The following is a 16,117-nucleotide window of genomic DNA, read 5'->3' as shown; positions in this document are numbered from 1 at the left end:
TTTTATTTCAAAAAACGTGAAAGAAAAGTATATTCTTCTTGACCTAGAGGATCAATATTCTCCACTGTTTCTAGGAAGCTGTGAAGATCAAAGGACTCTCAGTGGCACTGCTTGGAATGGTTGCATTTTGGAGTCCACATTTATTCCCTTTGTGTTTCTATTTAAAGCAGCAATGATTTTATAGAAAAAAGTTTCCAGATGTCGCTTTGGAAGGAGACATCAAACATTCCCAATTGAATGAAACAAGGAAGAGAACACATACTCACTTTGCTACAAGCTCCTGTAGTTGTCTCACAGACAGTCAGAATGGAGATGTTCTGAGCTCTGTTTAACCATCTCACTACAGTCTTGGTGTTGCTCACCCACTTCACCATGGTGATATAATATTCTCTAGTTTGGACACAAATTTTAAGATAAAATATTCAGCATCATATAGCAAGAGTTATAATACATGTCTTTCTTTACTGTATCAGAATCTTAAATACAACATAATAAAATGTAGCATATGCAAATTTCCATCAAAAATTGTCGTTTTGAGGAAAAAAATAATAATAGTTTAAGATGAGAAAGTAAGAAGAGCTTTAAAATTATTTGTTCAGAAAACTAAGTTGATTCCTTCTTACTAAAGTGAGAAAATCCACTGGTTAATATGAACATTTTCTATATGTTATTTCTCCAGTATTAATTGATCCATTAAACAATCAAAAAAACTATCAGAATCAACATAGAAACAAACAAGTTGCTCTTATTTCCTCTACTCAAAGCAATTTACTAAACTAATTTTAGAAGAAAGACAAATTCTTTTGGCATTACCATGTCTCAAACTAAAATATGAGATTGTTTGGGCATCCTAAATAGTTCACAGGGCTTCAGGGTTATGAAGAGCTGTTTGCCAATTGCCAATTATAAGTTAAATGAATGGAATGATTGTCTCGTCCACCTGCTAATTTTCACCATCACCTGTATCTCTGCTGTTCTTTAAAAGTCTAATATAATTTTGAAGGACATAAACTAAATTTGGTCTCTGTTTTTTGGTAGAGTAAGAAAATAGGACAATGTGATACAGTCATCCTCTGTGTTGTTACAATAATAGAAAAATGTGTCTTCCCTAATCTAGATTGTCTATATCATTCTAGAAAACCTCCATATTATAAACATAGTAGGTAAATGCAGTACAGACCTAAGAAAACTCCAATGCATATGATGCTAAATTAAAACTTTATTTTCCCCACAGATGATTCCACTTAACACAGTGATTGCAGTGGAATCATGGCAGAGATGATCTGGAAATGTCTCCAAGATACTGGGCTCCAAAAGCTCAGTTACCGAATGCTGCCTTATAACCACTTCTCAGGTGTCATGGAGCTGGTAGAAGTCATTATAAAGAGAATCCTTTACATATGAAATCAATCATCGACCTAGTTTATATATTTAAATAATCCCAATCTTTACTTTTCTAATGTTTCTACCTATCTTCCATAGAGACTCATTAACTCTTTAAAACACAGATGTCACTAGGAAGAGGAGAAAATATCCTACCATTTTTGCAGGTAATTTTTTTTGTTATTATTGTCCGGACATTTGCTTCTATAAATTCATCCTTTTACCAAGTAGATATTCTTTAGAATACTCCATTTTTTGAGCAAAAAAGATGTTGGCAAAAACAAAATAGGAGTTAATGTCAGTTAGAGGATGCATTTGTACTTACTGAAATATCTTTCATAGGAGAGTTCAAAGAAGATAGTGATGAGGATAAAATTTTTCCTAAGTGAAATTACATGGTTATTTTACTCGGGAGCATTACGCAAGTATCATATTAAGCTGTGGAATCATTTTGATATAGTAAAGTGTAGCAATAATCTTCCTTATCTATAGAACTGGTAGGGCAACTCCTCAGCTCAAAAATGTCAGTGACTCCAAATTCTCTCCAATTCAAGTTTAATCTTCAGTGCTGAATTTCACAGTTCTTCATATACTTGTGCCAACTTCATATCATGCCCATCAGTTCATTGATCTTCCAGTTACTTTTACCCTATATACCTTTCCTTACCTACACTAAATGCTATTTTCTCCCTCTTTGTTTATAAAATTCTAAAATGTCTTTTAAAACCTACCTCTTCCATGAAGCCTTCCTGATTCCCTCTATAGAGACCTTTCCCCACTCAGTCATAAAATAGCATTTTGTTTTGTACCTTTCTAAATGTCTGTAGTTACTTTTTTACTATATATTCCTATAAGTTCCATTAGAGGAGGGTCTCTGTGTTATCTCAACTTTGTTTCCACCCCAGCACCTAGCACTCTTCTCTGTAAATATTAATGTTATTAATAACATTTAAATCAGAAATAAGGTACTTCAGTCAGTGAACATTTTTGTACACAATAATCTTAGGCGTAGTGGAGGGACAAGCTGAGATAAGTAGGATTTTATAATCAAGTATTGGAGATAAAGCATATATCTAATAGTTATGATTTTTAAAAATAAGCCATAATAATCCATATTTAAAGGTGCATAAATCTTGGCATGCTTGTCATAAATTCTATTATCTTTATCTAACTGAAGTTTAAAAAGTTCTAAAATAAGTACAATAAGGTTCTTAAATGATTTTGTATTTTAACTTTTATGAACTAGAAGGCATTCTGAGTCCTGCAAAGGACCAGAGTCTGCCCAATTATATGGTCTTCATAACAAAACAATTGGCCCCATTTCATATCCAGTGGGGGATATTTTAGTGGTGATAAAAAGCTTTCAAATGGGATTTGTGAAATCAATGAATGACCTCAAATCTCTCAATTTTTTAAAAAAAGATATTTATACAAAACAAACAACATTAAAACCCTAAGTTGATAAACAGTCCGACAAAAATGCGGACAGCTAATAGATTCCCTACCAGGAAGCTAATATGCAGCCTCCTAGAATCCCCATCTAATTGCTTCTTTTGGAATACGCAGACAGAACACTGTATATTTATCTGAAGGAAAGAGAAGGAAGATGTCTTTCTTTGTAGCCATCACACTTTTTTGGCCTTCCTATTGGGAATATAGGTTTCTTCTGAAAGCTTAAAACAGATAATTTCCCTTTCTTTCATATAGACTTACCTGCTTGTTTGTACTCTATATGACTCCTGAAGTCTTAAGAGGTTTTCCCAGGATTTGGTCTTCTTGAGTCATAGAGGTAGAAACAAGCAGTTTAAATGAAGTGGTATTCAAGTCCAAGAAGGAATGAAGGAATGAAAGGGGTCTGGAAAAGAAAATCTAAGCAGTTCTAAGCAGAAGTTTTGTGTTCCCAGCGCGTAGGCTGGCAGGTTGGTAGGGTTTCAGGCAGACCAGCAGTTAAACCAGTACCCATTGACTTTATAGCCCATTATCAATGTAAATTCTCAAGGCCAACTCCATTTACATGCAATTATGCAGCCAGAGATCACAGCAAGGACTTTTAACTTTTTTCTTCTTTTTTCTCTGTGAGTATATGGATACCATGGAAACCTGTTAAAGCTTATAGATCCCTTCTCAGAGTGATGTTTATAAATGCATAAAATAAAATACAAAATACTGTAGAAGAAACTAAAGACTAGTGAAAATAAAGTTTGCTTCTCATCAAAATTGATGGCTCTATGGAAATCTATCAATGAAGAACTTGTTGATTGTAACGTGGTTTTCTCTCACTCCCCAGTCTATTTGATGAGAAAATATTTAAGTGTCAATGAGAAAAACCTAAATACTTGGTTGGGAAAAATATTTTTATTATGGTATTTCATTCCTCTAAAGTTATTAGGACAATATTAAAAATATGATTTGATTTTAAATCTGAATAGATCATAGCTCATTATATCATTGACAGGAAATTTGTAATTAAAAGGAAAGATACCTCCTAGGCTTAGTGGATGAGATGAAAATAATATTTAAAACTTAAGGGAACCTTTGAGATCAAGTAGAAGAATCTGAAGCCAGAGATATTGACTACTCCAAGGTGAAGTATATATAATACAAGCACAGATTCTAAGCAGCAGTGCTAGAATTTACACTATACTGGTTACTATGTAAGACAGGCAGCAAGGTCTAGAGGAAACTAGTGGCTTTACCTCTTATAATAACTAGCAGTGTGATGTTAATTGGGTGAGTCACTCTCTGAGAAAACAGATAGTTTCCTCATTCGTAAACATGGAGGTATAGATAAATACAATATTTCTGACAGTTATGCCCACTCACAAATATTAAGAAATAGATCCATGAAACAACATAGAAAGTAGGAAAATATATTAAGATGTACAGTTCTCCAAAATCCTGAGTTACTTTCCAAGGAATCAAAGAATAATACAGAAAGGGAAAGGGACTTTCAAGTCCCTCAATTTCACATTCTGCAGATGAGGAAAAAAAATGCAAAGAAATTAGGTGACTTGACTTTGAAGTGACTTCTGGTAAAGATATTGGGATAAAGAAGGAAAAAGATAAAGGAGAGTCATTGTCAATTGATAGTCATGTTGGTCAAAGTCAGTGAATACTGTTCCGAGGATGACATTTTTGACACTGGCACTAGAGTAACAATTGCTAAGTTCACTGTATTTATTAAATAAAGGGCAACCCACATGAAAACTGATCCCCAGACACACTGCATTGCTTGCAGTTCCTCAAAAGTATATTTTAATAACCATTAAATATGTTGCAGTGGACATTGCTATGGAGGAAGTGAAGCATTTCAAGAAGCATTCAGTCACAGGGAATAGGATGATCCTCACTGAAGAATAACAGAAAGTACACTTGAAAGCAAAACAATAACAAGAAACAGCATTAAGAATTTATAAACTCTTATGGCAAAAGAGCCCAGTTATCCTTAGAAGATAAGCAATGCCTTGGCAGCTCAAATGCCTGTTACTAATTCCTAAACATTACTATAGGCTTCTCAGAGTTAGAAAGGAATACCAGTTTAAAAGTAAATAAAAGAGAACAACAACAATAGCAATAAAAACTTCTAACAGAGAAATAATGCCCTCAAGGGCAAGATAATACAGGGACTGGAGTTCTGAGGAATGGCTAAAAAATGTCTTTTTAAAAAAATTGATGACTTTCCTTTTCATTCAATCCTATGCTGAAACTATTATCAGGAGGATTCCAGGTGATCTGGATATCTTCAACAGACTTGACAACTTTCCTAAAAAAAATAGTTGGGTACTTCAAAAAAAATTCCATTGGCTCTTGCCCTGTTATAGGGCTTTTGTTACAGGGATTTTGCCCTGTTATAGAAATAATGAACTTTGATAAACTTGTTGATATATAAAAATGCTGTAGCAAATCCTGGAAACATATCATATATAATGAAAGGCTAAGAAATTTATCCTAAATATGGAAATAAACTTCAAGAGTCTAGGAATTAATTTGATTTAAAAACTGTTGAAAATCTATAGGCTACACATGAAACTGAATTTGGAAAAATAAACTTATTTTTTCAAAGGTATGTATAATCAAGAGACAATGTGCTCCATCTCATTACAAAATCAAGAATTAAAAATAACGTGTGGAAATTTTGTGAACTCAATGCTAAATCTGAAAGAGCCAGTGAATGCAGCAAAAAGAGAAGTTGCATAATATGTTTTTTATAAGTAAAAAGTTGTATAGTTTGTTATACACCAATAAATTGATAATTTTTATTTTTTTCAATATAATTTACATATCCCTACAGAAACATAAGCAACTTTCTATGACTGCAGGAGTCAGCAATGTCAAGACACCAGGTATAGAAGAGAGGTTTTTAGGTGGTTGAACTAGAAGGTTTTAAAAGACATCTGTTGGCTAGAAAGAGAAATGGTATACACCTCTCAATTGTGTTATTTGCTCCTGGCTGATTTAGAATACTGATCCCAGAAAAAGGGCTTGAGGTATATAACGCCTTTCAATAATCATTTAACCAAGTATGGAATTGAGAATGGGAGAAAAGGAGATTTCCATTTTATAAAATTGTTAGGAAAAAAAAAACCCTGCTATTAATTTTGTCCTATGAAATAATGTATGTGTAATTAAAATGTATATTATCCCCATTGCAATATTAAATATAAAGATTTATGAATGTAAATTACACACCCAAATTTGGGAATAAGGATTTGAGATCAAAGATGAGAGATTTTTTCCCTCTTCTGATAAGTTTTGGTCTTATTCTACATCCTTATCTACTATGCCCTGGAATGCAAAACTAAGCCAAAAAGTAATTCCTTCTTATCCATCCCTTTCTTGTTTTAAAATTCTGAACTTAACAAACATTCAATAAAACGAGCATGGCCATACATAAAGTAGATGGGTAGAAGAATTGTGTACACGAAACCACAAAACTCTTTTACATACAGATTGTTTTTCCTTTTAAGTATATAGTAAATCTAACACATAGCTTTCAAAATTGTCATAGATTATTTCTGGCCTTTCCTATATCTTGCTTGTGTTTTAAAAAGATGTTTCAATAACCTTTTTTTTCTTTCTTTTTATTTTATCTTACTTTAAAATACCTTTTCCCTTTTCTCTTCCAATCCCCTTTAGTTTACAAGAAAAGAAAAACAGGAAATGTATTATTTGTAGCATATATGCACAATCAAACAAAATAAATCCCCACACTGGTCATGTTCCAAATATATTCTGATTCTCCAATTTGAGCACCTCACCTCCTTGTCAACAGAATAGTAGCATGCTTTATCACTCCTCTGTAATAGTAGCTGTTGATGGAAATGAGGCGATCTCAGTTTTTTTCAAAATCGAGTCTTTAATTATGTTTGTGTGTATGTGTGTGAAGAAGAGGTTCAATCGAACAGAACCCTAGGCTCATATTTCTCTTTTATATGCATTTCATATTATGATTTTTATATTCAGAACAAATTAATATGTAATCTTGCTTTTTTGGGAAAGATCATGAAAATGAAGTGAACACACTTTTCTATAGCTTCCCTATCTTTTAGACTCCCTTTGTCCCGAAAGCAATGTGGGTAGGTACCTTTTCTTTAGTCATTCCCAGAAGAAAGCATTTTGATTTTGAGAGCAACAATTAGCTATTTTAATTAGTAATGAAGATAGCAATTCATATTTTAAAATTATTATGTACTTTTAAAATACATGCATAGATTCATGTTATTGAAGTTTTCTAACAATCCTTTGAAATCCAGATTAGCATCATAAAATTGATCTTATTGCCAAATTTTTGTGCAGATGTTGGAACGAAAATTATGTCCATATATTATTTAGTCCAATGAATGACCTTATTTTTTCTAAATATATCTAGTGCTCCCATTATTCTTATTTTTTAAAATATCACAAGGGTTGATACTTTCACTAATTGGGGTAGTCTGTTCACTGATGCAGATCTGAGTCCCTTTTTTCATAGTAGATTATTATCAAGGGTTTTTAGAGCCTAAAAAATAGGACCCTATAGGCAATCTAGTGATAAGCCTCATAGATTTGGCAAAGCTAGTGCTCAGAATGGAAGCATATACTCCATCATTCTGGGCCTGAACTCAAATTCTTTCCAAGTATGGAAGATATACTATATGATATGCTTCAAGAACTCAGGTTCATCACAGTGTGGTATTAGAGGAGAATTTAAGCAGAGAATCTCCAATTTTATTGGATTATTTTAAAGAGCTATAATATAGGCAATAATATTTTCCTTCAGTTGTGGTTACCTAGTTCTATAATCCTGTGGAAATCCTGTCATGTGGAAAATATGATGGCAGGATGCTTAAGAATTTGTTTCCTTCTTGTAGATTTCATTCACATTTCATATTAGGCTTTTGTCCTTAAACCTAAAGTATTTAATGACATTCCACCCCTTGAATGATTATACTCACTGCAAGTAGTATGTTTGTAGCTTCTAAATAAAATCCTCTTAAATTATCCTGGACAGAGAAAAATTACAATGTTGACAACAGAAAGCTGCAGCAAAACATCTGGGAAAATGTTTATATTTTGGTGACTGTGCTTTTTCAAAAGAACATCATTTAAAATATTTTTTTTAAGCCCAGTATTGTTTTCAGGAAGAAATGTCTATTGAAAATTACCTTTCATAACAATTGCTCTAGTTCTATCAGTTCTCTGTCACAGGTATAGTTCACCCTGTCCATAGCACTCTTAAATTTATACGATTGCTAAGCACATTGAAATTCAAAATTCACCTAGATGGCTATTACTCCTCGGATGACTTTATTTCAGAGCTAATGGAGAAAACTTCAGGTCTGTTTTTGGTTAGATTGCCTCCTAAGACGCAAACAAGTATTTATTTAAATAAAAATATTTCTCCAGAAAAGTTAAATTAAAATGGCATACCTTGATTTAAAACTGTCAGGTGGCATAAGCTCCAAAGTATGAGTGGGTCCATATAGGTTCACAACATATAATTTAACTGTTGGGTTGACTTGACCAGCCTTTGAGAAAATGAAAGTAATAACACATATTTAAAGCATTAGAAATTTAGAGAGAAAATCAAAGAAATAATAATAGCTTATTATATACTGCTTCACCATTATAATCTTACACACATCTCATTTGAGTTTCACAACATCTATGTGAGTCAGGTAGTGAACATATGATTATGTCTATTTTACAGATGAATAAACTGAATTCTGAGAAGTCCATCTGTTATGTTACAACTAGTGGGCAGCCAAGTTAGAACTCAAATTCAGTTCACCAGGCTTTAAGTTTAGCTTAAATGTCATTATACTATTCAGTCTTCCAAGAAACCTACTTTTATAATTACAACACTTTCTTTCCCCTTAAAAATGCATAATTACTCTATGCTAAAAACTACTCCAGATTCAGACTTGATAGATTTCATTACTTTTTCTGGGTACTACTCAGTCTTTTTATTCCATCATTAATTCAGTCATTTAGTAATTAATGTTGATTTGAACATTAGAATAGACTACAGTCTATTCAGTAGATAATATCATTTTTTTTTCTTCCCAAGAATGGCATCTATGGGACTGGTTCTATAATTAGACAGTCAAAATATGTGTTGATTCAACTCTTATTATTTGTGGGTTATCAAGAATATCTTATTGCACTAAATATCACGCTTCCCAGATGCCACAGTACCCCTTTTCTGGCAGAAATGAGAGGTCAGATGATACAGAAGATGAACTAGACTTGGTATTGGAAAATGTGGGATTGAAGATGAATTCAAATATAATAATTTATGTAATGAGAGGCAAGTCATTTCAACTCTCTTGGCCCCAGTTTCTTTTCTTGTAAAATGAAGGAACAATACAAGATGATCTCTAAGAGTCCCTTTTAGGTCTAAACTTCTATAATTTAAAATTTTATTCCTTTGGTTTCCTTCTCATATTCCTCTAATTTAAGTGCAAATATTTATTAAAATCATAGCATGAACAATTTGACATTAATATATATATTTTTAAAATTGTCTTTCATCCAGATTACAGGACCTGAGGGCAGCATCAGAACATGAATTGCCAGCAGGAATTTAGTGTAATAGGGGAAATATAATGGGTAGATGAGGGACAAAAAGTCCAATTACATGAACCGTGCAATTTTGTTGAAGAGTACTTCTGAAATTAGCTTCAGGTAATTGACTGAATTAGCTAGTTTTGTAATAATTTTGGTTAATACATTCAGACAATTCATTAGTATGATTGGAAGCCTTGATGGAAGAATAGTTCTTACAAGGTTAACTAGGATTTTTTTTTAGAGAGGGAAGAGGAATGGGTATGCTGGGAAGTGTTAAAGAAGGAGCTGGATGCTTTATGATGTAAATGAATTGGAAAATATACAATAAAGGGGGAAGAGGGAAATGACAGAAGCATTTGAAAGAGATCTATGTTAACAGAATTGGGATTACTAAAACACAGTCTAAGTCAAAATATGATGCTCATGTGGGAGAGTTAAAATGCTGCTATTTTTGATAGTCATTAACAACTTGGTAAATTTGTTGATAAGGTCTTTGAGGGACTCAGGGAAATGGGTTATAGGAGAATTTAGTTTTCAGTAACTGCTGAGTTAATGAAAATGAAACATTGTGAGATCAGTTTGTCAGAAGGTTACAACACAGTTTTCCTACTTCACAACTCTACCAAAGGAAGATTTTGATCAAAGAGTGTAGAGAATACTTTCTGGTGATTTTGAGAAATATTTATATGTTACTGTCTTTTTCAGAAAATTCTGAATATCATTATAACAAAACCTCTCCAAACTGTGAATCTTCTCATTTGAGTTGGTCAATTATAATTCTGTTTATTTGTTTTTAATCTGCTAGATGAAATGGAGGAATGATCTTGTTGGGACTGTTACTCTGTTATCATTAAAATAAATTAATTTTCTAAATTTCTCTAATTTTATATTTACTATTTTATTCGGAATTTGGGGGGATATTATGGAGTTAAAGATATCATTTGGTGACACAATTTTTCCAAAAAATTAAGCTTGATATAATATTCATGTAACATATTAATAGAATAATCTTGGAGGATAACACTTGTATAAGACACATAATAAAACCTCTTTACGCATAGACATATAACCACATGGAATAATGGTCAGGATGAAAAACAGAGTTTAGTACATCATCTCTGATTCATCAATCCATTTTGTATTACCTGGCTTTCTTCAAGTCTTAGTTAAAATGCTAAATATAAGAACTTATACCTATAAAGACCCCTTCCTGATCCACCTTAATGCTGGTATGTTTTCTCTGCTGATTATATCCAGTTTATTGCTTTTGTACATGGTTCTGTGCCAATAGTTTCCTCCATTATATAATAAACTCTTTGAGATCACAGAATGACTTTCATCTTATTTTGTAGCCTCATCTAGCACAAAGCCTGGCACATAGCAAGAGCTAAAAAATATACTTGCTAATTGACTGATTTCACGTGTTCAAATGTGCAGGTGTTTGACATTCTATATTCTTTATTGCTGAGCAATTTGTATCATCCTCTTACAGTTCAAACAGTTTTGGAAATAGGTGAATAGGTGATACACTGAAGTTGGAATCAGAAAGACTTATTTTCCTGAATTCGAATCTGGCCTCAGAAATTCACTAGCTGTGTGACTCTAGACAAGCCACATAATCAGGTTTGCTGCAGTTCCTCATCTATAATGGACTAGAGAAAGAAATGATAAACAACTCCAGTGTTTTTGCCAACAAAACCTCAAATGGGATCATGAAGAACCAGGCATGACTGAACAACAACAAAGCACAGATGAGGTTTGCCTTTTAAAATTTTTAATTATTTTAAACTTTTGAAACTGTCATTCATCTATTTTCCACCTCAATATAACATTTGCCATAAAGATATCAAATCAACAGATTTTTTTTCCTTCTGTGATTGTGAGATACAAAAGCTTAATAATAATTAGTTGTGATTTTCATGTCAATTAAAATTAAAGAGATAGTCTTAATTAAGAAGGTTAATCTGAAGTTAGAAAAATAGACTGACACAAACCTTTCATGAATTGCCAATAAGCATTACTGTATAGGCTCAGAATCTTGCTGAATTAAGAAAAAATTCAGTATGTTTTTAGGTGCAAGAGTTTCATCAGATTGGATATGGGTTTAGCCTCATCCTACTCTAGTCTTCTTTGAAGTATAACACTATGCATTCTTTTACTTCTCTTTTTCTAAATAGAGTTTTATAAAACTTTTTAATTTGAATACATTTATTTTACAAAAATTTTCTCAAAGGGGCAGCAGGAAAATATTTGTTTTTTAAGCTTACAAAAGTTGGCTAGCATGAACCAATAGAGACAAAAGACAATGCCCTATTTCTCTAGCCAAAGCCTGAACTTTTGGACTTCCTGGTAATAGACTTAAGGACTTAACTCTATATTTTCGTTGTATTCCTACTTGCAAGAATCTGCTGATAGGTATATGGTCCACATGGTGAAATGAAAGAAAAACTAGATAGAGGCAGAAGATCTGGGTTTAAATTCTGGCTCAACCACTTGCTAATTGTATTAAAAAGGAAAAGTCACATTACCTATCTGGGTCTATGTTCTCTCAACTGTCAAATGGGGATAACAACAGCTAATCTTCCTACTCCAGAAGGTGGTGGTAAGGATCAAGTTGCATTAAAAAAAAGTATTATTACAAGCTCAATTTGTGGTGGAAATAAACTGGAAAGTAAAAAGATGCCCATCAGTTGAGGAATAGCTAAAAATCCTTTGGTTTGTAAATGTAATGGACTAATGGAATACTATTGTGCTGTATGAAATGAGAAAACAAATGATTTCAAAGAGACAAGGAAAAGTCTGATACAGAGTGAACTAAGCAGAACTAGAAGAATAATCTATGACATCATTATTAATGTAAAAAATGTTGAAAACTTTATATGCTGATCAGGAATGAAAAGGACATTATAAGGATAATAATTTATATAAATAATAATGCCGTAAAAACAAATAACTTTGAATGTTGTAAAAATTATGATCAAAACAATGACCAACTAGGATTCCAAAGGAACCATTATGAAATGTTAGCTACCTCTTGACAGATGATAGATTTACAGTACAGAAATAATGCATACTTGCATGCATACATATGTACACACAAACATGCATGCATATACACATATGTATGTATATATACATATTATATGAACACATGCATGTATGTAAACATATTACAGCCAATGAAGGAATTTATTTATTTGACTATGCATATTGTGGAATCGTTTTAGAAATGGTTCATGAAAAGAAAATAATACAAGTCTTGAGGGGACTAAAATGTTTCTGAATAACAACAGAAAAGATACCAGTGAGAAACAGCATGGGAGGTACCTCATCCCACAATCTCCCCAGGTTCATAGGTAGGATCAGATATTGAATAAGATGTGCTCAAATTTACTTAAGGTTTTAGGCAAAGAGTTGGTATAGTGATTGTCCTGTCATCTGACAGAAAAGACAAGGTGGGTGGTCTAGACCACTGAAATCAGAATATTTTCATAAATGCCAAAGAGTGAATGAGGAATAATGGGCAGGGGCCCAGGAAACTTAACCCTGACTCTAACCACAGGAGGCAAGTGCCTGGGATGTGGGGCAATGCCTAATCTCTGTATCAGATGCACCTTAGGCTATATGTATCTGGGGCAAGGGAGTAGAATGTCTAGTGACATATTAATCAACCCAGTTTTCACAATCTCATAAAAATCATATTGCAAAATATTTCTCATTTTACGGTATGCTAGTAGATTTACATTAAAAACCTATATATTAATTTGTATCTTTTTTGTGCATGATTAATTATAAGCAATAATTTTTGAGAATACTACTTTAAGGTCAAGGGTGTTTGGAGACCATAAAGTATTGTATCATTCTTTTTCTTTCCCAAACATTTTTGCGCAAAATTTCAGAATGGGAAATAATCAAGAGAAAATGTGTCATAATCTCCCATTAATGATCTTTCTCCCATAATGACTATAGTGAATGCTTTAAATGTATAGGTGAGGGAGTGGAGGGATAGAACATGGAAAGTTTGGGCAATCATTCCCTTTGTTGTTACCCCTAGTTGAAAGAATGCTCAAACTTGACCTTTGATCCTGACATCACTTACTGTTGATCAGCATTATTTGCATTTGACAATTTAAGGGAGAAAACAACAACAACAAAAAAAGAGTGGGCAAAAGGAGAAACAGCAAAGAAAATAAAAAGAGAATCACAAAGTCACAAAACTTCAGAGCTACACAGGTACTTTGAGATCACCTAGCTTTCCCTTCTCATTTCCTAAATAAACCGAGGCTCAGGGAGATGACTGAATTGCCCATTTTCACACAGCTAGTTGATTGTAAAACCTGCACTAGACATTATGACTGCTGAGAAAAAAGGGAAGTGGGAGGGGGAGTAAAAAAGTGGGAATAAAGAATCTCTAAAGGGAGAGAAGGAAATATAGGAAAGCAAAAATGAGAAAAAGTTATCATACCAGAAAACTCCTAAAATGAATTTTGGCCATCAAAACAAGTGTCATGTTGGTATCCTACCTTACCCTCCATGTCTTCGAGAGAAGCCAGTGTAAGATATCAAATGACAAACTGAAAGCAGGAAGAAGTATAGCCTCTGCCACTCTTTGGAGACAAATCCTCTAGGTATTAGCAATACTGTCATCACTCAGTTCCCTAACCCAAAAAGACAGGATTAATGGACCAATTCCACTCAACTTACCTTAGGATATGGATACTGTTTTGCTTTGGGATACAGCCCTCCAGTAAAGCGAGGAATAACCATGTTTGGCACCAAAGAGTCATTTATCATCAGGAATGCAAGCCTTTCTCCATCCGGAGACCACCAATGAGCAACGTGGGAATGTAGAAGTTCCTCTAGAACAAATCAAATTCTTTGACATCACTTCTGCAGACACGGACTCACTAATCCACAGATATCTGTTCTTGAATTCTGAATGGTATCTTTATTTTCCCCTTCTATTCTGTTGAGCTTTGTTGATGATTAAACCTAGAACCCATTATTTTTGTCATGTCACATTCTAATTGAAGGGTGAAATGGCTATAAATAAACCAGTACATAAAGAAAGCAGTCAAGATTCCATGTTCATTTTGTAGTATAAATGGGGGAGATAAAAGGATTAGGAAGAATAAGCAATGAGTGGATTGATGGAAGCTTTCATTCAAAATTAGTTTCTTTGGATTAATGATAAGTTCATTTTAACATTCCTTTATTCAGGATATGATACATATGTATTGAACAACATTTTGGTATCCAATACTGTACTAGCTGGAGAAAAATAATATTTGAGGGCCTAACAAATGCCTTGGTGGCATATACACGTGTGTATGTGTGCATATATACATACATGCATGTATACATATATATGTACATAGTTGTGCACATATATGTATATTTACAGTATATGTGGATATAATGTATGTATGTGTATATGTAAGTATATAAGAAGTTAATTCTTAAGCTACAATATGCTTATTGACAAGATATTGATATAAACACAGTGTTAGAATTAATTTAGAGGTCAGAAGGAAACCATGCACATAAGTATTCAAGTAGAGGTGAAATCTGACTTATTCCAAAAGTACTCATAAATCACCTGTGATTGACATGAAGCAAATACCATCCCAGCCCATTTTGAACATATTCAGTTATTTTAATTATTATCACCCAAGAAGCTCTACCCTTCAAAAAGATGCATTCTCAGGTATCCTATGCCTGAAATGAAATAAAATAGCTTGCTAATTATGTAAGAAATAAAATAAATCCAGTGAAGGATAAGGTTCATTTTTGTAAGTAAATACATACACACACCCACACAACATTCTGATATAGCACTGAGATAAAGTCTTTAAGTTATAGTAGTCATTAGTAATAAAAGGGAAGAATAAAAAATTAAAATTAATGGATTTTTATACATTAACATATATATTATATTATAATATTTATACAACATTGTATTTTTATAAATCACATTGCCTCCACTGTTAATGTAAGTTTCATTTTGTTCTTTTGACAACACTGAATTAGAAAGCCTCTTTGCAGAGCAGATGGAATTGTCAACATATGTAATGTTCCGGAGACAATTATAAAAAGAACAAAAAAAAGGAAAAAAAAAAACTTTTGTAGATTGACTTAGATGATGCCATAATGCATAATGCATTTGATATTCTAGTTGATTTTGTCTCTTTGTGGATTATCTTATGAAGCAATACAGGGTTACTAATGGTGTCAAATTGTAAATACTCTGTACATATAGGTAACATGGCACCCTTTTCCTTTTTTTATTCTTTGACCATTTATGTATAAGTCCAAAGGGCATGAAACATTAAATTCCTTATATTTAAGCAAATCTATGAAAGTTTGGTGGTAAGAAGGTTGAACACACAAGTACAATCATACTATACTTGTATTTGCTCAGATAATCAAAAATTATTGAATTTTTAATAGAGAAAATGCTCTGGAGAATGCCAAATGGCATGAACTTGACATCTTTAAATTTTACTCTCACAAAAACAAAAGATGATCTGATATGTCAGATTTAATTAAATTGCCATGTTAATGATGCTAATTTATATGCCATAATATTAGACTGGATTTATTTGAACTATGTTTAAATGGTCTTTCATTTCAAAGATTTTATTTTCTCTTTGAAACTTCAGTGACTAATTTTAATACCTTGTAA

At 32.7% G+C, this 16,117-nt stretch overlaps 1 protein-coding gene across 1 annotated transcript in view; it reads right to left on the bottom strand.

The window, feature by feature from the left end:
• Nucleotides 1-16,117, bottom strand: part of DPP10 (dipeptidyl peptidase like 10) — a 997,128-nt gene that overhangs the window by 70,454 nt on the left and 910,557 nt on the right. The window contains exons 9-11 of the mRNA XM_072613293.1: nucleotides 14,137-14,291; nucleotides 8,293-8,390; nucleotides 267-390 (exon numbers count right to left, since the gene is read on the bottom strand). Coding sequence (XP_072469394.1) covers nucleotides 267-390; nucleotides 8,293-8,390; nucleotides 14,137-14,291 — 377 coding nt within the window. The remainder of the gene's footprint in view (nucleotides 1-266; nucleotides 391-8,292; nucleotides 8,391-14,136; nucleotides 14,292-16,117) is intronic.

Source organism: Notamacropus eugenii, chromosome 5 (genome assembly GCF_028372415.1).
Source record: "Notamacropus eugenii isolate mMacEug1 chromosome 5, mMacEug1.pri_v2, whole genome shotgun sequence".
NCBI lineage: Eukaryota > Metazoa > Chordata > Mammalia > Diprotodontia > Macropodidae > Notamacropus > Notamacropus eugenii.
Note: the sequence above shows the minus strand (reverse complement) of the source record. Positions and strands in the feature narration are given on the sequence as shown.